Genomic DNA, 21002 nt, shown 5'->3' with positions numbered 1-21002 from the left:
AGAAGATAGGTAATAAAGAAGTACATATTCTAAGTTCAAAAATTAAGAAAAAAGGAATTAACTAACTTTGCCAAATGTTGAATTATAATTATTACTGGTTTACGTGACCAAACATCTAGTTTATGGTGTATAACAAGGTTAAGTAGGTGGAATTCTACCTTAATGACCATCTTTGCTCTTATGGATTTTGTACTACTTCTGCATGTTTATTTCAAAGAAATTATTTTTACATTTGTCTTATTATTTCTTTATTTTGATATTTTTTTTAAGGTTTGTGATTTTATAAGAAAGAAATCGTCAGACATTTGATTTTGTAGGCAATATTTCAATCAAGATATTTTTAAAGCACTGTCTGCTGCTGTAGTACCCTATAAAAAGGTACAAAGATTATTAAAATTGCCATAGATAGCATGAATTGCTGTAGACAATCCATGTTTTAACATTTGTGCTAAATGCAGTGTAAAAATGTACGAAATCACCTTAGCTCTAGGAAATTGTTTTATTTAGGGAAGTATTTACAATTTATTTTAATAAATAAAATGTAAATATTTTTTTTATTTTCCTAAATAAAATGTAAAGTTAATTTTAAAAAGTCATCTTTAAAAAGTTGCGTAAATTTACTTTTTGATTTATTGATTTTCCTTAATCGTGATCTCCTCAGCTTATTACAAGAGTTAGTTTATTATAAACTTTTCAGTTTCTAGCATCGTGGCCTACGAAGTTGCGAAAAAGTTATTACCCTTATACACATCCTTTCGCACAAGCTTATCACACCCTAAATAAACATCGTTGGTTTTTTAACTTTTGAAAAATCCTCGTGCTGTGTTTTTACTTCTTAGAATTATTTTTCAGCTTAGAGCACCTCTATTAATACCAATCGATTTAATTCACCTGAATTCGTTTACGCATTTCAGTCGCGCATTATACGGTTGTTCGCATGGTACGGTTGTTCGCATGGTACGGTTGTTTTGAAGATAACATCGGAATATTATTATCAAAGAAGATTCTCACTCATGCACCAACTTGAATTTTGAACTTCGCTTAAGGAGTCTTCGTTTATATGATATCATTCCACCTTGTACTATAACTTTTATTTTAAAACTAAACTTAAAAGTTTTTGCGGTAATTTGAGAGAAAGTTTTTTTGTTTTTGATTTGTTTGTTTTGAACTCATAAAACTGTGGCATTGAACTAAGTATAAAAAACTGTCATTTTGATATGTTGAACGAAAATTAACCTGCTCACATTGGGTAATATTTTTGAAAAATGGGTAGGTGATCTGAGATAATTGACGCTTTCATTAAATTTTATCAGTTAAAATTGATAAGTTCTCGTAAAAGCGATTATTAAAATTTTTTTTCATATTTCATTTTATCATTGATATAATTATAAACTCCTCGATTTCAAAAAAAAAAAAAAAAAAAATGCACTTAACAGATCAGCTGTACAACGTCAAAACACAGTATCTGTATTTTTCATAATTTGATATGAAAATGATTTTGTAAAGTACGTTGGGCCGCCAACTTAACTTCATACTTATCACTTGAATCTTCATATTATGAAGTTTCAAGTGATAAGTATGAAGTTAAGTTGGCGGCCCAACGTACTTTACAAAATCATTTTCATATCAAATTATGAAAAATACAGATACTGTGTTTTGACGTTGTACAGCTGAGATCAATATTGGAAGGTTATCAAATCCATTTTACGTAGCTGGCTAGCAAAAGTGTTATATCATGCAGCATTATTTACCACTGAAAATGTTTGTTTTTTTTTTGTATCTTTGAAATTATTTTTTTAGCGCCCTAGAGGAGCTGAAAGGGTTGACGACCCCCCGAGCCCTCCTAAACCACCAACCCAAAATTTTATACGTATATAGTCAGTTCTTTCCAATTTGATTGATTTTTAATTGACCAGACAAGCAAGTAACTTGCTGAAAGAATAACTATCGTGGAGGAACTTTTAAAAGGAGTAATACTGCTTTTCCAATTTTATTAGAAAGCGCACCCTCCAAAAAAAAAAATGCTACCATACACCCACCATCACAGTGCACGGAATTTATTTGAGTGAAACAGTTTTTTTCGCCACATAATGGAGGAGGACTTTTATTTTGAGGTAAATACGTATGGTCGAACTACCTATTTATAAGGAATTTACTTTTTAAGAAATTTTCTAAAAAAAACAAATTCTGATCTAATTTTTTACTTGTCATTAATCATCTTCTAAATAAACTGAGAAGTTCTACTCGTTACGTAGGTAAAACATACATCAGAAAAGATATGCCTTCTTCCTACCGTTACGTTCACCTATGATATATATTTTTTAATTACACTGATATTTAAGCAGCTACCTATTGTTCTAGCGTACCTGTTTTCATAATATATATGTATATATATTACAATTATAATTAATACATATGTATATATGTATGTGTATATGTATGTATATATACACACTTATTAATTATAGTTGTAATTGACACACCTCAACATCTCATTAGATAATCATCACTGATTTTTGTAGGAAGATGCAGATTTGTTAAATGAAGAGACTTTTGGAGTAGATGTTGACACTGACTTTAATGATGGTATTAATTTAAAAAGTTATTAAAGAAATGTTAAGTTTTTTTTGTTGTTGTTGATGTAACAGCTTGAATTTATTTCTTAATTCCAACTGTTGCTTTAAAATAAATTTTTGAAATAATATCATATATCCCAAAGAATATACTTTGCAGTAGCATGAAACTGCATTGTTGCCAAAATGCTTAAAAACATTCTTTTATAAATAATCACCTTTTTCTCTCTAGGGAATTTAAACTTTTCCTATTAGTTTTCAATGCAAATGAGCCACTGAGGACCTAATAAAATTTGTTCAACTTCCTGAAATAATCCACAACTTTTTTTAAAATAAATTTCTTATTTTTAAAACACTTCTTTAACTAGTCTCTTATTTTGCTTTAAAATCATGAATGATTTAAGTTTGGTCCCACCAGGTGAGGGTTTGTAAAAATTATATTTTGCTTTTAACAGAATAAAATTTTTTATATTTCTAGGAAATTCTTCATTAAAAAATCCTATTAGCTAAAATTCTAAAAAGTTTTGAAAATATTTTAAGGGAATAAAATTTTAGATAAGATTTGTAAATTCAAAATATATAATTGTTTTATATCTTTTTTTTTAAATCAAAATATTTTGTTATATATATTTTTAAATTGAAGATTTTGTTTCTTTTAAAATATTCCTTTCATTCCTTTGCCAAACAGAATAAAATAAGATAAAAAGAAGGAGATTATAAAGTTTATTTGAGCTGAATGTGTCATGTTATAGGTAAACTATAAAATTAGAGATATAATTTATTGTTTTTCGGATATTGAACCAGATCTAACCATTCTCTGAGCTTTATATATTCTTTTAAATTTACAATGTTTTTCCTATTAGTTTTACCTATTTGTTGTTATAGTTGAACCATTTGATTTATTCCATATATTTTTTACATTACATTATTTGTTGTACTTTATTTATTTTAATTTGAGGCATTAATAAGCAGTAAATAACTATTATAGAAGACTTTTATATTGATATCGTGGTATCAACTTTTAATCAGGTTTCTGTGTGAATCCTTACTTTTCAGTGTGAATCCCTATTCTTACTACTATATGAGTTATCAAAGTATTTATTTAATAACCATTTGGGGGAAAATTATTGGGGTTCAATCAAGGCAAAGTAGTAAACATTTGAAAACAGAAATAATTAGATAGATTTTAATTTTTTATTATTTTTTTTTTAGTAAATAGGCAGAAAAGTTTAATTTTATTTTGACATTTATTTAAACTTTCTTGTCTTAGATTGGGAAGTACAGCACGAAAAAGTTTCAAAGTTCTTTGAAATTGAGCATGAAAATGTAAAAAAAAACTCTCCATTGAAAGTGCCCACAAAAGAACATTTAAAGGAATATTATGAAGAAGAGCAGAATGAAGATGAGGAGGATGTAAGTTCGTGTTTACTTTTGCTAACTATTTACTTTTAGCATTTTTAAGCTATTAATTCCAATCAATTTACTCAATAGTAAACCACAAAATTCAAATGTAGTTAACTTAAAAAGTAATATTAACTTTAACTTAATAAACCAGTAAATCACCATCAAGCCAAGTTTAATATCCTAGTAAATCACTACAAACCACGATAATTGCCATGTCTAATTTAACAAACCAGTACTTCAGTGTGTAATCAGAGCATCAGCATTTATCTTCATTTAACAACCTAAAAAATTATCACCCAACTCAGTTTTTAAAAAACCTCATTTGAAAGTTATAATTTTTTCACAAACCTTTTTGTCTTCAGGTAATAATTGGCAATAGCATCTCTCAACTTGGTTTAGATGATGATAAGGATGATAAGGATTTTGTAATAAAAGATACTCATCATTCACAAAGTATTGAGTTTTTGGAGAGCAAAGAATCATGGATGTCACCCCCAAGGTTAAAAAGTAGAAACTCACTAGATGAGCTGGTTGGTTTTATTTGTCATATGACCTTTTTTTGTTATCATTTTTTGTCATTTTATCATATTTTATGTCATTTTATCATAATTTTTGTTTTTTTTTACTTTGGTGTGTAAAATGTTTATTAACTAAATACTGACTTTTTTTTATAGTTTAACTCTTTTTATAAAAGTAAAATTTTTATTTTGAGTGAAGATTTCACCTGGAGATAGAATATGGGCTTCACCTTCAAGAGAGGCTTTGGAAGGTGAACAAGATTTTCCTGATATGCAAAGAAAAGAAGGAGTAAGTCTTCCTCTTTATTATCATCAGACTTTAAATAGCTTTTATTAAATTTCATAAATAAATGATATAATGTATATTTTATCCATCATACTTCATTAAGTAAAATGATTATTTTTGTAATTATCATTCTTTCAATAGCTATCACAAATCTTCACCACAACTTAATTGATCTACGAAAACAATTACTATTATTAATTAGTCTTTATCATCAGACCTACTATTATCAATTAGTCTTTATCATCATAGGTCATGTGAATTCAAAAATGTGTTTTTTCTTCATATTAAACTAGAAAAATCTTTGTTGTAATTTGTTTTGAAATTTATCATAGGAAGAGGTTATCAAGGAATATTTTTATTATAGGAGGATATTATCAAGAAATTGTTTGGTGGTCACAATATTGTAACTGGGCGTCGAGGTGATCATGCACCAATGACCAATGTTATTCATGCTGAAGATCTTGAAAATGGATTTAACCCTACAGGTGTTTTTGTAGTTTTATTTATATACTCTTAATTTTGTAACTTAATGTAAAAAATGCTTCACTGAATTTCAAAAAAATTTTAACTTCTTTACTTTTAGATAAAAGAAATACACCAGCCAATCTTGCAAGGTTTGTTATATAATTTTGTTGCTATAATTTTGAAACATTTGTCAAGTTATTGAATAGATTTTATCAATCCTTTTACTAAGCTGAGAAAATGGATTCAGCTTTAAAAAATGTATACAAAATTAAAACTTTACAGGTTATATTACATAAGGAATTTTTTTTTTTTTTTTTTTTAAAAGAAAGACTATGAAAAAAGCTTATCTATTCTGAAGGCTTGGTTTCAAACAACTCAACTCTAAAAAGTAAATGACTATTGACTATATAAAGTTGATTTGTTTGAAACCATATATACTTTAAAAATACAATTTACTTTTAAAAAAGTTTTGGAAAATTTAAAAATAAAATCTTCATGGACAAATGAATTTACATACATCATATTGTACTTTTACTAAATTTTAGTGCAATAAAGAGTCAATAAAAAGTCTTTTATTTAGAACAAATTTACCTGGTGGAATGCAGCTTCCTTACAGCCTGAAAATGTCACCCTTTCTTACTGCAACACTATCTGAAAATCCTTTGAATGGCTTGGTAAAATATTTTAAATGTAATTTTGTCTTTAAGCTAAATGAAACATTTGTAATAACATCAGGTCTGCAGATAACTATTTTAAATTTGAAAATAATTGTTTCCAGAAATTTTGGATATAGTTAAATAAATGTATATGTCACCTTGTAGTAGGGAGTCTGCAGTAAAAATGGATATGGCTGACAGTTGAATATGGCAATGTAAAAAATAAAACCCTTTTTTTTGATTTTGGAGCTATTCTGGCTTTAAATCATTACAAAATGCAGGGTTTTTTGAAAGTATTTGTAAAAGACAGCAAGTATTCTCTACAGTGTAGAAGATAGGTGAGAAAAAAGAGTAGTTCCAGATTTTAATAGATTCCTCTTCTACCTCAGCTTATTTTTGTTGTATCTTGTAGTTTTCCTATCTTTATCAAATTCACATGTAATCTAAAGTAAAAAAATTTGTTTTTTTAACCAAAAAAAATAATTTTTTTTTACTTTAGATTACATGTAAATTTGATAAAGATAGTTGTATTACTAGTATTACCCAAATCATGGTGTCACATGGTTTTACTTTAGATTACATGTGAATTTGATAAAGATAGTTGTATTACTATTATTACCCAAATCATGGTGTCAAATGTATACATGAGAAGTGGGAGTATACATGAGAAGGGGTTGGGAGTAAAAGACATACTTCTTATTTAATATAAATTATATTAAACTTTTTTGATAATTTGCTTGTTTTAGATCTAAAAAGTTATCCTAATAGTAGATGTGCTTAAGGTGCAAAAGTTGTAGTTTGTTATTTACTTTATCATTATAGTCTGCGGTTTTTTTTGCAAGTTTACTAAAGAATTTTCTGTTTTGTATGAATTGCTTACAAATAGTCATTTTTAAAAATGGCAGACTAAATAAGTTGTTGATTTAAAATTACAAAAGCATTTGCAAAATAAGTTTCAAATTTTTTGTTTACAAAAGTAGCTTGCAAAAATTAAGTAAAAATCTTTTTAAAAGTTAAAAATGTAAGATAAAGTTCTTATCAAGAATACTTTATGCCATAAAAGCTTTTTTTTCTAGAAATTAGTTGATAGAAAAATTGTATAATCGCAATATCTAAACAGTGTAGTCACAATATTACTTAAAACACATAATACTACCATATGTGACTTCAAATTTTGTAATAAGTTTGGTGATTCCAAAGTAAATGTTTAGCTGTTATTTTTAAGCCCAAAGTTTGTTATTGTTGATGCAAAAATCTTTGAAAATAAAAAGAAATGAAAAAAGCAGCCAAAAAATGAAGATGAGTAGTAAAACAAGTCCAATATTGTCCTTGCTATGAATGGCATCATGCCCAAAGACATTGCCAAAATGCTAAACAAACCTTTAAGTACTGTTTACACTTTGATTAAACATTTTCATAACTGATCGTGTTGAGAGGAAGCCTGGCAGTGGTTTGAAGAGGCCAGTTCTGAATCCTTAGTCAAGGATCAAATTTCTTGGAATCCAGCATGGTCAGTGATGAAAATGGCTAAAGAGCTATCCATCAGTGAGCACACCATCAGAAATTGGGTCAGGAAGGATCTTAAAGCAAAGTCAAGAGCCAGGATTAAGAAATATATGATTTCCCCGAGTGTCAAAGAAAAAAAATTTGAAAGATCAAAGAAACTTCTTAGCCTCCTGAAGAAGAGACCAACAGCCATCCTCTTCTCATTTGAGAAATTGTTTACTGTTGATTCTGTCTCAAATAGCAGAACCAATTGTTTTATTAGTCATCAACCAGTTTAGGCAGTTCCAGAGCATGTAAAGTATACATTTACAACCAAACATCTGACTTCATTTATGATGTTTAGTCATATTTCTTTTGATGGTCTCAAAATACTTCCAGTCTTCATCAAATCTGGTCAGAAAATTGACATGGATAAGTACATTCAAATCCTGCTGAACCATGTTAAACCTTTAGATTGATGTCTACTACTCTCCAGATGGCAATGTTGTGTTCCAGCAGGATGGAGCACCTCCACATACATCCCAGAAGACCCAGAGGTGGCTCCAGGAGAACCTGTCAAAACACTGGTCGAAAGAGGCCTCCTGGATCTCCAGATTTGTCACCTATTGATTAATCAATCTGGGTGTGTGTGGAGTCAAGAGCTTGTCATTGTCCCCACAACAGTGTCAACTCCCTGAAAGCTGCTATCAAGAAGGAGTGGAATAAGATGCCCAAGGACTAAATCCAGACCATCTGTTCCAGGTTCGGGAGTCAACTTGAAGCTGTGGAAAGTCAAATTAATGCTGAGGGAGGACATATCGAATAAAAATGTGATAAATGTAATTGTTAACACTTCTTATTAAATAAATTTTTTTGTTTGACTTCAACTTCTCATTCTACATTAATTTGTCAAAAAAAGAGTTTATGAAATTTTCTGTCGCATATGATATTATTTCATTTGTAATACTTTTCATTTTTTATACTTGGTGAAAAAATGGCACAATAAATATCAGATATAGGGTTTAACATTGGTTTACATTTTTACAAATTAATCTAAATATCTTTTAATGTTTTATCAGAAAGTGTTCTTTCTTCTAGGAATCTACACTTAAGATGAGATCTTCATACCCATATTCAGTTGAAAAGTTCAATATATCACCATTAATGACGATGAATAGACCATTCATGCAGTTAGGAGGATTTAGATCTCCTGGTATGATTGAGATGTTTCCCCCTCCTGTTCTTTCCCCTTATATAATGGCACAAAATCCTTTTCTTCATGATCCAGGTGAAATTATTTTATGAAATTTAATAAAATGATTATAATTTATGAGTTAGGTAAAAATATTGATCATTATCAGTAAAGCATACTATATCAATATAGTAAGGTTATTTTGATGCAGCTGTTTTTAAGCAGAATGAAAATTTTTATTTAATTTTTTTTTATGAATGGAGAGTCTTTCTGATGCACTTTTTGTTTATAAAAGCTTTATTTGATTCCAGTTGGAATGTATAATTCTCCTCACCAATGGAGGAATCACAATGGTCGAGAAGGAAATTTATATCAAAATACTCCAAGAAATAGTCGAACATGGCAGAAATACAATGATAGTGACCTTAAAGAAGAAGATTTATTCATGAAAATGGGGCCTTCCAAATTAATGACAGCCAAAGAAAAAGAATGGATATTTAAAATAAGTCTCATGAGTTTATTATGTGGTGACTCAAACATTTCTGATTTTTATTTCATAGTAAGTTTCATAATTTTAGTATTTTATTTCCCTATGTCGATAAAAAATTTTTATAAACCAATATTAAATCCAAATAAAAGACTATTGTTGTGAAATTTTTTTTTTTTTATCAATTCTTCAAGTCATATATGGAACATAAACAAATAAAAAAGTCACAGCAAGATAAGGAGACAAATAAGAGTAGCAGCGATGAAGAAATACTTTGTGAAAATCTTGAGAAAACAAAGCAGCTTTTGAATTATACTAACAAGCAGCAGCAACCCAAGGAAAGTTACAAACCAGGTAAAAAAATGTTTGTTTTGATTTGGATCGCATCAGTGCTTAATTTTAATAGTTTATCTGCAAAAAAAAAAAGCTCATCAGTTTTTCTTAAGTAAATGTAAAGTACAAAAGTTTATTTTCTTTTGATATTTTTTTTTTTTGTTGATAGTTTTATCTTTATAGAACTTTTTAAATGAAATTTTGTTAAAAATTTATGAATTTTTGATGTATGAAATTGTTTTTAGATGTTCAAATCTGTTTATAAATATCAGTTGTTATTATTATTTAGTATTTAGTAATAGAAAGATTTTGAGTTGCTCAAAGAAACAAAAATTCTTTTAGTTAAATTTGAGGGTTCTTTGGGAAAGCTTTCTATAACTTCTGTGCACCATCCTCGACAAATAATGGATGTAGGTAACTCAGAGCAAGAAAGCCAGGTATTTAAATTTCTAGCAAGATCTATAAAGGTTTTTTCTTTATGCTTGGTTTGATTATGCTCCCATAATTTTTTTTCTTTTTTTTAAATCTGCAGATTAGTAGTCTGTTAATGTTAAAACAAAATGTAATTCAATAGCACAAATATTTAAACATGTTAAACATGTTGAAACATGTTTAGTTCTAAGATAACTATCATTGTGTGTCATGTTTTGTGTAAATGTGAAGTCTTGACTGCATAGAGAGATCAAAAGTTTTTATTTTTCTCAATTTTATTTTGACTATATTTTAGATTCTCACAAAAATGCCTGAATTAGGAAGGAAGAAATTTGCTATTTTTGGTCTCATTGAAAAGGTAATCATGCCTTTCCTAATTAAATTATCTCTTTTTTTTTAGTCTTAACATTATTTAGTTAAGTATCCCCTAAAACTTTAGATGTACTCCATTTACCTTTCTCTAAGTGATTTGGCAAGAAGTTTGTTAGATTCAGCACCTGAAGAACAGTAAGATTTTCATTATTACGGCACATTTGAAAGTTTTCAAAAAAAATAAAAAACAACTGTGCAAATTTGCTTTCAGGGAAATAATTCTTCATGAACGACATGAAAAGATAACTCATATATTTCGCATGATGAAGATTGGTTTGCATAATACTGATCAAGAAAGGTTTCATTATTAAATTTTATGTGAATATATTTTCCGATGGTTAGTTTTTTGAACTACGCCATTTTATTTTTTTAGTGATGCTGAACATTTTTTAAATCTTATGTCAATCTCAAAAGCACGTAAGCTTCTTCCCAGAGTCTTCTTACTTTTTAATCAGGTAACAAACAGATTTTCAGGTTGTTTTTGAATCATTTTTTCTTCCATTGAAACTTAGTTGTTTTTTTAAATTTTACTTAAGGAACAATCTGAATCAATAATTGTGGCTCTCATACATTTTCTACCTGCAATTCTAAAAAAGGACAGCAAAGAGCAGGTGAACTATTAAAAGTTTTACGTGCTAAATGAAATTTGTCTTTTTGTAGATTATATATGATTTTGTCTGTTTGTAGATCATAAGAACTACTTAACTTTTGTTGATTGTAGGTATTGTTATCATTGGTGGAGAAGATAAGAATAGTTATAATGAAAAGCAATGAGACTTTCAAAATAAAATGCATTCATTTGTTGAGAAAAGTCAACCTAAAAATTATTTTGTCACACCAAGTAAGTGTATTATTTAGATTGATACTAAGTTATTTTTTCCATCTTCTTTCCAATTTCCTAAAAACAAAAAAATTAAACAAATAAGAAAATCTATGAAATAAATTAAAGAAGAGATAGAATAACAATATAACTATAATTTGTTATCATCCTTTATTTATTTCTAATTTATTCTAACTCTTGTTTTTGTGTTATTTTTGTAAAAATTTATTTTGTATTTAAATTTTATGTAAGAATATATAAAAAGACAATGTTCATTTTAGGAGTATACTAAATGAATGATAAAAAGTTACTCTAATACTAAGTTATTACTTTTATATTGGGTTATTACTTGTACATTAGTCATCTACTGTGATGATTTTTTAATGTTATATGGTTTTTTTATTTAAGTTCAGTTTGCAGTTTCTGACAGTCATTCTTAAATCATTCACCATTTGTGAATCTCCAGTCAATTTGGATTGGTAAATATATATATATTTTTTTGTTTATTCCAAAACAAAAGGGTTGAAGAAGTCTAAAAGAAAAATCTCTCTGTAGTTTATATATACAAACTTTTAATCTCAAGATATAACTTATAAAAAAAAATTAGCTTTATACAAAGTTTTATGAAATAAGAATCAATAAACAAATTGTTTTTTTTTTTTAAATAAATAAATAAATACTTTACAAGTCGGATGGTGTTATGCAATAATATGGTTAAACCACATCAGCATTGTTTTGATTTTTAATTCGCATTGAAGTTTAGCACTTTACAGAAAATAAAGAAATGTATTTTATATATTAAAAATAATGGGTGTTTCCTCAAAAAATGGAACTATAATAAAACAAGCATAAATATGTTTTAAAATCAAATTGAGTAAATTTTAATTGGGTTACTTAAATTTTTCTTTTAACCTTTTAAGGTGAACTGCTTTTAATCTTCTTTTAGCCAAACTTGTCAACTTTTCTAATTCCTCTCGAGTGACTTTTTTTAAACAATCCTCTATTCTTTCGTTAACGTTTTGAACATTTTTGGCTTCCTACTTTCCTTTATAGGCTAACCTTTCTAATAAAAATGTCCTCTCTCCAAAAGTCTTAAATCAGCCTTATTTCAGTTGGCTTTCTGAAGAAAAAAAGAAAGTGGTACTTTCACTGTCCAGCTAAGAAATTATGTTTTTAGCAAAATCAGCTGAAGTTAAGTCAAGCCAAAAATTGTCATCAGGGTATTGTTCAAATATGAGTGGAATTAAAATATTTTCAATCCAATCTTTTTTGTATGTATATTTGCTAACTGAGTAGGTAAATTGCTTGATTACAGGGTGACCAGAAAAAACGGAGACAAACTTTTTTAATCATTTTTTATTAAACCAACAAAAGTTAAGTAAAACAACGATGAATAACAACAACATGGATCTTCCGCAATAATATACTCAGCCGGTTTCGTATTGGCCTCCTCCCGCGGCGATACATAAGCCCAAACACGTCTTGAAATTTTCAGCGATGGGCCGCAGGTCTTCTGGCGACAATCGATCCCATTCCCGGCGCAGCGATTGCTTCAGCGACTCCAAATTTATGTGGCGTGTAGTACAGGCCCTGGCCTCCAAAATTGACCACACGCTGTAATTGGTTGAGATCCGCTGAGTAGGGCGGCCATTCTGAAGACGTGATGATGTCCGGAAAATGGTTCCGACACCAGTATTAAGTCATTTTCGCCTTGTGAGCAGGGGCAGAGTCCTGTTGGAACATCCAATTCACATCGCCGAAGTGCTGTTGGGCCCACGGAAGTACCACAGTCTCGAGAATGTCGCGTCGGTAGACTTCTTGGTTGATTTTGACTCCTTGATCCACGAAAACGAGGGGGGTCTTACCGCTAGCGCAGATTCCGCGCCAGACCATAACGGACTGCAGATTTTGGCGGTGTTCGACAATTCGTCCGTGAACAGGATGCGCTCCCATCGCTGAGCAGCGGCCCGACGCTTGAGTTGGCAACATCTCTGGAGCCGCCCACGTTTGTTTTCGTCGGTGAGCAATTGAACTTTTTGGAGCTTGTAAGGCATGAGGTTAAGCTCCCTTTTTGCCATTTGTCGCACCGATTCACGTTTCATTCCGGTTTCAAGGGCGATTTTTCGCATGGAGACCCTCGAACTTCGCTTGACTCACTTCCTGACAATCTGGCGGTTGACGGACGTGTTGACGGTGCGTCTTCTACCACTTCCTGGACGGCGACCATCGTGGCCGAGCTCCTTGAAACGATTGACGGCCTTGGACACAGTTTGCTTAGGCACATTAAGCAAGCGAACAATATCACATTGACGCATTCCTTTACGAAACAACTCCAAAATTGCACTACGTTTACTTGACATTCTAAAAATGTAATATATTTCAGAGATATCAAACTAAGAACATATACATACTAAACATAAAAACATGGAGAGTCTGAAAACCAATAAAATTAATTGGATATTGTAAAAAACTTTATTATCAGGATATATTAAATTTTGTCTCCGTTTTTTTCTGGTCACCCTGTAATGACCTAGTCATACTTTTGGGACTAATAGCAAGCAATGCCAATAATTTGCTTTCAAACTTAGCTTATCTTTTGTATTTGAGGTCTAGAGACATGTTCTTGGAGTTGCTGGAGTAAAATGCATCATTTCCAACAACTGTGGAGTTTGACAGAATAAAATGAGTGTTGTCATCCAAAATAAAAATCTTGTTTAAAAAACCTAATATTCTAGCATCTGCATTTAAGATAACTGACAGCTCTTTGCTGCTCAGACTTTTTTGCTAGTAATTCCCAGTGATGTTGTTTGATGTTTTTTCTCTGATAATCAGCCTGGCCAGTGTATTAATCTGATTTCATGCTCTTCTATCCATGCTCTAGGTAGGAACCTATATTCTTGAAACTAGAGAAGAGACTTTCATGATTAAATAAAATTGGATCAGTTTAATTGTGAACAAGGAAAATTCCAATTTTCTGAAAATCGTTTAATTAATTTGATTTTTCATAGAAATGTAATTATTTGGTTAGTAATTTACAATCTTACTTTATTCAACAGAATTAATATAAGATCTTAATAATATCTCTAACGTAGTTACAAAAATTCCATTAATAATTTGGGTTAAAGTTCGTAAAAATATGGGGCTTTTTATAAATGGTGTTTTTTTACATAATTTTCTTTGTTTACAAAATTGTGCTCCACTTAATAAATCAGTTCTCATAAATTTTTAATTTATTTTTTAAAATCATATTTTCTCAGATATTTTCATTTGTATTTATTTGAATTTATTGAATTAATTTATTGAGATTAAAGTTTATTTTTTGTTATTTTTGTTTTAATTATTATGATTGAAAAATGTAAATGTTTGTCAATATTATGTTTCAAATTGAAATTTTATGAAATTTTATGCCTTAATGAAATTTTATGCCTTAAATTCAAATGTGACTATATATTTTTTTCAACTTAATTAAAATCCACAAACTTCCAAACTGGTTGGAAGACTAAACCCTACCAACCTTCAAACTGATCTCTAAACTGATCTCCAAACTGATCCTCCAAACCTCCAAAATTCATTCTAAGTTCTAAGTTCAAAAATACAAACATTCTACAGTCCAGGTATCATTGACATGTCAAGATCTCCCATATGGCAACAAGGGTAGTCAAGCCCAAGTGCAAGGTATAGGAGTCTAAGGTTAAACAAATCACCCTTGAAATGGCAAGGACACCACTTCATGCATCAGATACCAACTTCAGCACTTTCAGAATTTTAAGAGAAAGGGAATATTGAGTTTGCAGATTCTGAGGAAGAAACAGATGATGAAGGCTCCAGCGAAGAAGCAGTTTCTACTCAAATCACTTCTCAGTTTTAGTTCTCAGTTTCCTAACCAAGAAACAACTGAAGAAATACAACAAACACTAAGCTAAGATTGTCAATTGACAAGTTGTTAGAAGAATTATGTACAAACTAGTTTAAGATTTTTTAGAGTTTAAAATTCTATGATTTTAACAAAAATCTAACTTTTCTAATGCATTTGTAAAATATTCTTTGATGTTACATTAGTTACAATTGAGTTTGCAGAACAATTTTCAATGGTAGTCAATGTAACTATGGTTAATCCAGAAATTTTATGTCAAATTAACAGGAAAGGATCGTAATAAATTCATTGATGGCTCTTGTATTTTTTTCATGGAAATTTCAAACAAATTAGTTGTTTTATGTCAGTTATAATGAAACATTCAAGCAAATTAATTGAAGTTATGAATTAATTGAATTAATTACTCGTAAATAATAATAATTTGTAATAATTTGTTGGTACACAGAAATTTTTTAAAAATTTTTATGTACCAACAAATTATCACCTAAGAGTTTTTTCTTTTAAACCTTGGAGTGGGTAGTGATTTTCAGAGATCCATGCACACCAATCTTTTCTCTTTAGAATGTTTTTATTACATTAGAAAAAATGTCTAACAGTTAGCTATAGTTAAAGTTTCTCATAACTTCTTTGCTCTTACTTTATGCAAGACTATTCTTTCGTTTAGCAATTTTTTTTAGGCCTTCTTAACCCCCAGGGTATCTAACACAATGTTCAGAACTGAGAATTGTGTTAAATTCTTGATTATTTTTTTTTGATATTTCTCTATGTTAAGTTAATCTATTATTTGTCACTTATTTGTGTTGCTTCTTGCTTATTGACCTACCAGGATTGAACTTTTTTTTTAATAGTTTTTTTTCTTCTATATACTTCTATATCATATTAGATTTTTATAATGTTTTGAAAAAAAAATTTTTTTAAAGTTCTAATGCATTTAAAAATTTGTTGCCAGATGAATGTCATATTCCTTTGAGTCTTTGTTGTGTTACACATTTTCATGTTAGATGCTACATACTACACCATTTGATATCGCAAAGAAAAAATCATGAAATGATGTAACCTTTTTTTTGCAATATCAAAGGTTTTTTTTGTTAAAGGTAAATTTTTTACTTAGAAATTATGAGATAAAGTTGCTAAAAATGATTTTCCAAATTATTGAAACAGGACCCATTTTTTGTGAAGCAAACAATATGTAAACACTGTCATTGCATAGTAAAAATCAGTAAAATGTAGAAATTGAAATTGCTTTAAATCTCTCACAAAACATCCAACCACAGTGTATAAATTTCACATTAAAAATCGACTCTAAGTTGTTATCTAAGTAAGTTATGCTATGTAAGCATTTTGAAATTGGTCCGAGTTACAAAAGATGGTTTGTTGCAAAGTATGGATCTTAGATCCTCAGTTTCTCATTATGATGTCATTGTCTTTATCAGTGTTTTTTTAATAACTTAGCTTTAAGCAAAACAAATTTTTATCTACTTGAACCCATGCCAAAATATACAACTTTGTACCTTTAGTGTTTAATCTCGTACATCGAGGAAACTCTCGAACGTACGTAACTTTTTCTGTTTTTTAATTGAAAGCGTTTTTACTATTTAAATTAAGAAATTAATTTGGTCTATTTTCTGTTTTTGTATTTAATCTTGAAAATCTCATTAAAAGTATCTAAAAGGACTTTAAGTAGCTCTGAAATATAAATAAGTAAATAATAAGTAGTAAATAAGTGTAATAATATAAGTGTAATATAAGTGTGAATAAGTAGTAAAAATAGTGTAGTTGTTCGAAACGTTTTTAGAAATAGTTTGTAAATTTGTATGTCATGATATTACAATGTGCAGTAGTTTAATGGATATGTGATTGGTATGTAGCAAAATATATATGATTGTATGTGATTTATAAAGCATAGTAGGTTGTGGAACAAATTGATGGAATCACATGACGTTTGTAAATAGAGTAGAATTTTTTGACAATTTCTGGTATTGGCAACCCAAGCTTTTTAAGATAAAAACTTAATATTACTGTTCTCTCTACCAAAAAATTGCATTTTATAAATTTTTGTAAGTGAATACAACCATTAACATTCTCAAAAGATTTGCCTCTAATGAGCATTCAATCGTGGTCAATTAGAGATCTTGTAAATAAGTATTGAGTATCAAAAATTACAATTTAGGATTTATTACGAAGTGGAAGTTCCAAAAGTAATCAAAGAACTAGAAGATGATGTTGCAATTCGAAACAAATCTGACATTTTATCGCTGAAAGTTTTACTGGGCATCGAAGATTTGCTGATTGAGATTGAAGAATAAGACCGCAGTTCGTATATAATTGTCTTTTTCTATTTTTTACTGATTCCTTTCGTTACAGTAAACATTTGCAGAAGTAAAATCATAAAAGTATAATTTATTTTTTAAAACATTTTTTTATTTTCTTTCAAAAAAAAAAGTTCTAAAATAAATCCTATCTAGAAACTCGAATTTAAAAATGTGATTTTTACGTTTTTAGTGATGTACAAATAATTCTTAATAACTTGAAAAGCCGACATTTTTTATGGCAAACTTTATTTATGTTGTGTTGTCTGACCATGGATAAATTAAGCTATTTACAAAGTTTAATGCATATTGTTCATCTAACTAAAGCGTACTGAAGTGTGCTAAAAGGATGAGCTTGGATTCTTTCATATTTACGTAAATTATCGTGTTGGATAATTAGTAGTATTTGTCTTTCGTACAAAAATAATGTTAAATAATGTTAAATAAGTGTTAAAATAATAAATGTTAAAAGATAAAGCTTTAAATGTCTTACATTATAAGAATTATTATTATTTTTTTTTATAAATATATAAATTGTATTTGTATATCGCTCTGCTATTTAAGAATGTTTTTTGTGATAATTTATTGTAGGTTCCAATTATTTTGAAAGCAAACAATACAAATAGTTTGCTTGGTTTTTGTTCGTGCATGCAATGAGTCTGATGGATCACAAAAGGCGCTTTAATTTTCTAACTTTTCTTACTGACCTAATTCTTACGATTAATTAAGATTACACCGCCTTTTGTCATAAATTTAAAATGATAGAAAGCTTTAGAAAGTAAATCGTTATAGGACTTTTTAAAATTATCTTTTAGTTCATGAAAACTAGGAAAGAAATGGTGTTTAACTGTGGGGTAATTTCACGTATCAATTTAACCAGGCCATGCCACCATGTATTTCTAAATTTCTTGATTTTAAGAATTCCGAGAGAATTTATTACAAGAAAATAAATCTGAAAACTTGAACATCCAATTCCGAGGGGTTCCCTGATATTATTAAAGTTTACCCCCTCTTGCAGTAAAAAATAACGTTTATTATAATTTTTTTAAACGGTTTTTTTAACGGTTTTATTAACTTAATAATGGCTCTCGCCATATGAGCCAATAATTTGATTAAAAAAATGTTTAATTTGAAATTTGAACAAAATTGCACACCAAACCCTTTAATGTGAATAATATAATCTTATTATTTATAATTTTACGCGCCAAGTAATTTAAATTTCTCCGAATAACATTAAAAAATTCAAAATGGTTTCTGAACCATCTTTATACCGATAAAATAACCAACTATGAAACTCGTGGATAGACTTCATTCACGATGCATCTTATGATCTATTAATTCACACATGGGTTCATAATGTGTATATCTAAAATTCCAGTTTACAGCATATACCTTCTAATAACTGATGTTGTAAATATATATGTATTTTGTTTAAAAAAACAGTGATTTCTATGTCTGTTTTGTATTAAACTACTACTTAATTGTAATTTAGACATAGTTGTAAACTGGAATTTGAGATCCAATTGAAATTTATCTTTATAAGTAATAACATTGATAGTTAAAGAAACCGTCATTTAGTCTATCCAGCTTATTATTTCTAGTTTTTGTACTAGTTTTTTGATAAATTGAATTTTAATTAGCAGATTTTATAAAAAAACGCATGATATATATTTACACTTTAAAAAAAAATACATAAATTTATATTTATAGCCCTAATTCAATGCTAAAGATGTTAATTTTTTTCAACTTTTCATAAAAATCAAAAGATTGCGGACGTTTTGGACCAAATTTCGTATTTCTTTAAAAAAAGCTTTGGGAATTTTTAAGGCAAAAAAAAATCGCCGTGTCATAAAGCCTTATTTGGGGGTTCTTTTATCTGTTTCAAAAGCAAAAGCTTAAAATTTTGAAGAAAGCTTTTGTCAAATGAGTAATTAAATTATTGGATGAAAATATAAAATTTCCGATAAATATGATTTTTGAAAATATAACATCTCAAAAGTTCCACAGAGTTCCCTAAAAAATGAATTTCACAACTTGAAAACTGTGAAAGTACCCATTTTTTTATGTTTATAACTGAATTGGGATAATAGTTTGATAAAAATGTTAGCTTAAAAAATTGAAGTTTTGGCCGCTTTTTGGCCATTTCGCTTCATAGTGCGGTTTCTCTTTTAAAATCTATATGATTTTACTACATTTACGGTAGTCGGTGCTTCAACGGAAAAAAAAAAATTAACAGGGCTCGGTTGTCATCTGCTGTATTTGGATAATTTAGCTGTATAAATAGTCAATTTGGATGCATAAATTTTACGTCTATTTTTTTTTTACAAAATTTATTCTACCATTGCAATAAATTAAAGTGAATTAAAAAACCATTGAGTTTCAATACGTTGATGTTAATTTTGAATTGCTTCTTTTTTCACACTTTTAAATAAAGAACATTATACTTTAGCTCTCGCTTGTTCGTTTAGAGTTCGATCAAATCGTTAGATATATATGGGCTAAACATTTTAGAGAACGAGCTTGAAGAATACCATCACTTAACTTTACTTTCATTTAACTTTTTCCAATTTGTTAAAAATAATGCCATTAATATTAAACACAAAAAGTCAAACTTGCTATTGCACTTTAATATATGATGACTTAAAGGTCTCTGGAAAGTAGCATTTACTTCTAACCTTTTAACAGTTCGCTCTAATGCGTCGCATACTGACTTTCCATAATTTGTCCCAAAAAATATCCACTCAACTTCAATATTGAGATCAATTTTATGATAACAAAGGTTTGTAAAACTTTTGTGATTTTTATATTGTGCAGCGCAACCATCCGAAAAAGAATTTATCTCATCTGATGATAATTTTTTAGACAATTAACAATCTGAGTTTAAACTTTATACACAAAACAAGTGTAATGTTCACTATCCTTTGAAAGCAGAAATAATAAATAATACTGGATGCAAGTAGCATTCAGCTTTGCTCCAATTGTTACTTTGAATTTCATCTTGAACGACAAGAACATATCTTTCAACAAAAACAAGTTACAGTTTGCAAATTTTTTTTTTTTTTTAATTTTTCAAAATATTTTGTTTAAGACTTGGTACTAAGTCACACTATTACTAGAGTGTGACAATTGGCTATTTAACAGTGCGACATAGGCTTGTCAATAGCTTTACACAAAATTACTTTGTAGCCATTGGCTAATTCAGTTCTATCAGTAGTTTTCTATTGGTTAAAAGAGATTTCCTTATTGTTATCAAGTCAAATAGCTCTAAATCCAAGAATATATTTAAAGCATCTACTCCAGGATAATTTCGACATCTATGATTCATGCACTCATTGCTTTTTATGTTGCATATGAGCTTTTGTTAACAAAATTGTGTTTTATTGTAAGTTGCACCCATAAATTTAATAGGTTCCAGATGCCTGCTGCAACACACCATTTAGGTTTGAGACTACAAAACTTGAAAAATTCAAAACTTGTTTTGAATTCTACGTACAACTCTTTAAGGTTGTCTAATGCAACACGATTTTACATATGCTATTTTATGCTAATGCTTATGTAGTCTTTTTTTCTTTTCCTGTCGTTTGTTCTATCAGCGGGAGAAAAAAACTCCTGAGTATGTTAATCACAAGGATCACTTTAAAATTTACATTTATTCAAACTGATGTAAAAAATGTAGAGTATTGTCTAATAAGCTATAAGCTAAAATACCTTCATGTGTAATTCTTGCCTTGATTTCTTTTATTTGAATTGTAACGAGAATGTTGTCATTTGTAATTATATATAAATTTAGAATATC

The 21002-nt window shown here is 28.8% G+C and overlaps 1 protein-coding gene across 4 annotated transcripts; it reads left to right on the top strand.

Moving 5' to 3' along the window:
* The first annotated feature begins 1829 nt into the window (after nucleotides 1-1829).
* LOC145183428 (protein PAT1 homolog 1-like) lies at nucleotides 1830-17217 on the top strand. Of its 4 annotated transcripts, XM_090079015.1 has the most exons (21): nucleotides 1830-2114; nucleotides 2523-2586; nucleotides 3844-3986; nucleotides 4340-4507; nucleotides 4695-4784; nucleotides 5146-5266; nucleotides 5365-5395; nucleotides 5827-5920; nucleotides 8486-8675; nucleotides 8891-9138; nucleotides 9261-9420; nucleotides 9742-9836; nucleotides 10127-10189; nucleotides 10271-10338; nucleotides 10415-10501; nucleotides 10577-10658; nucleotides 10740-10814; nucleotides 10925-11044; nucleotides 11432-11502; nucleotides 16415-16448; nucleotides 17068-17217. In XM_090079015.1, exons 1-20 carry the CDS (start codon nucleotides 2091-2093, stop codon nucleotides 16419-16421), a joined length of 2001 nt encoding a protein of 666 aa, XP_089935141.1. In that variant the 5' UTR covers nucleotides 1830-2090; the 3' UTR covers nucleotides 16422-16448; nucleotides 17068-17217. The 4 variants fall into 4 exon arrangements, with proteins under 4 accessions (XP_089935141.1, XP_089935140.1, XP_089935142.1 ...); XM_090079014.1 differs by lacking the exon at nucleotides 16415-16448 and having other exon boundaries at nucleotides 1831-2114; XM_090079016.1 differs by lacking the exons at nucleotides 1830-2114; nucleotides 16415-16448 and adding an exon at nucleotides 2129-2255.
* The last annotated feature ends 3785 nt before the right edge of the window (nucleotides 17218-21002 follow it).

Source organism: Hydra viridissima, unplaced genomic scaffold, assembly GCF_058129835.1.
Source record: "Hydra viridissima isolate aposymbiotic clone 2 unplaced genomic scaffold, HvirCarnegie_v1 scaffold_2, whole genome shotgun sequence".
Classification (NCBI taxonomy): Eukaryota; Metazoa; Cnidaria; class Hydrozoa; order Anthoathecata; family Hydridae; genus Hydra; species Hydra viridissima.
This window is presented reverse-complemented; position numbering and strand designations above follow the sequence as displayed.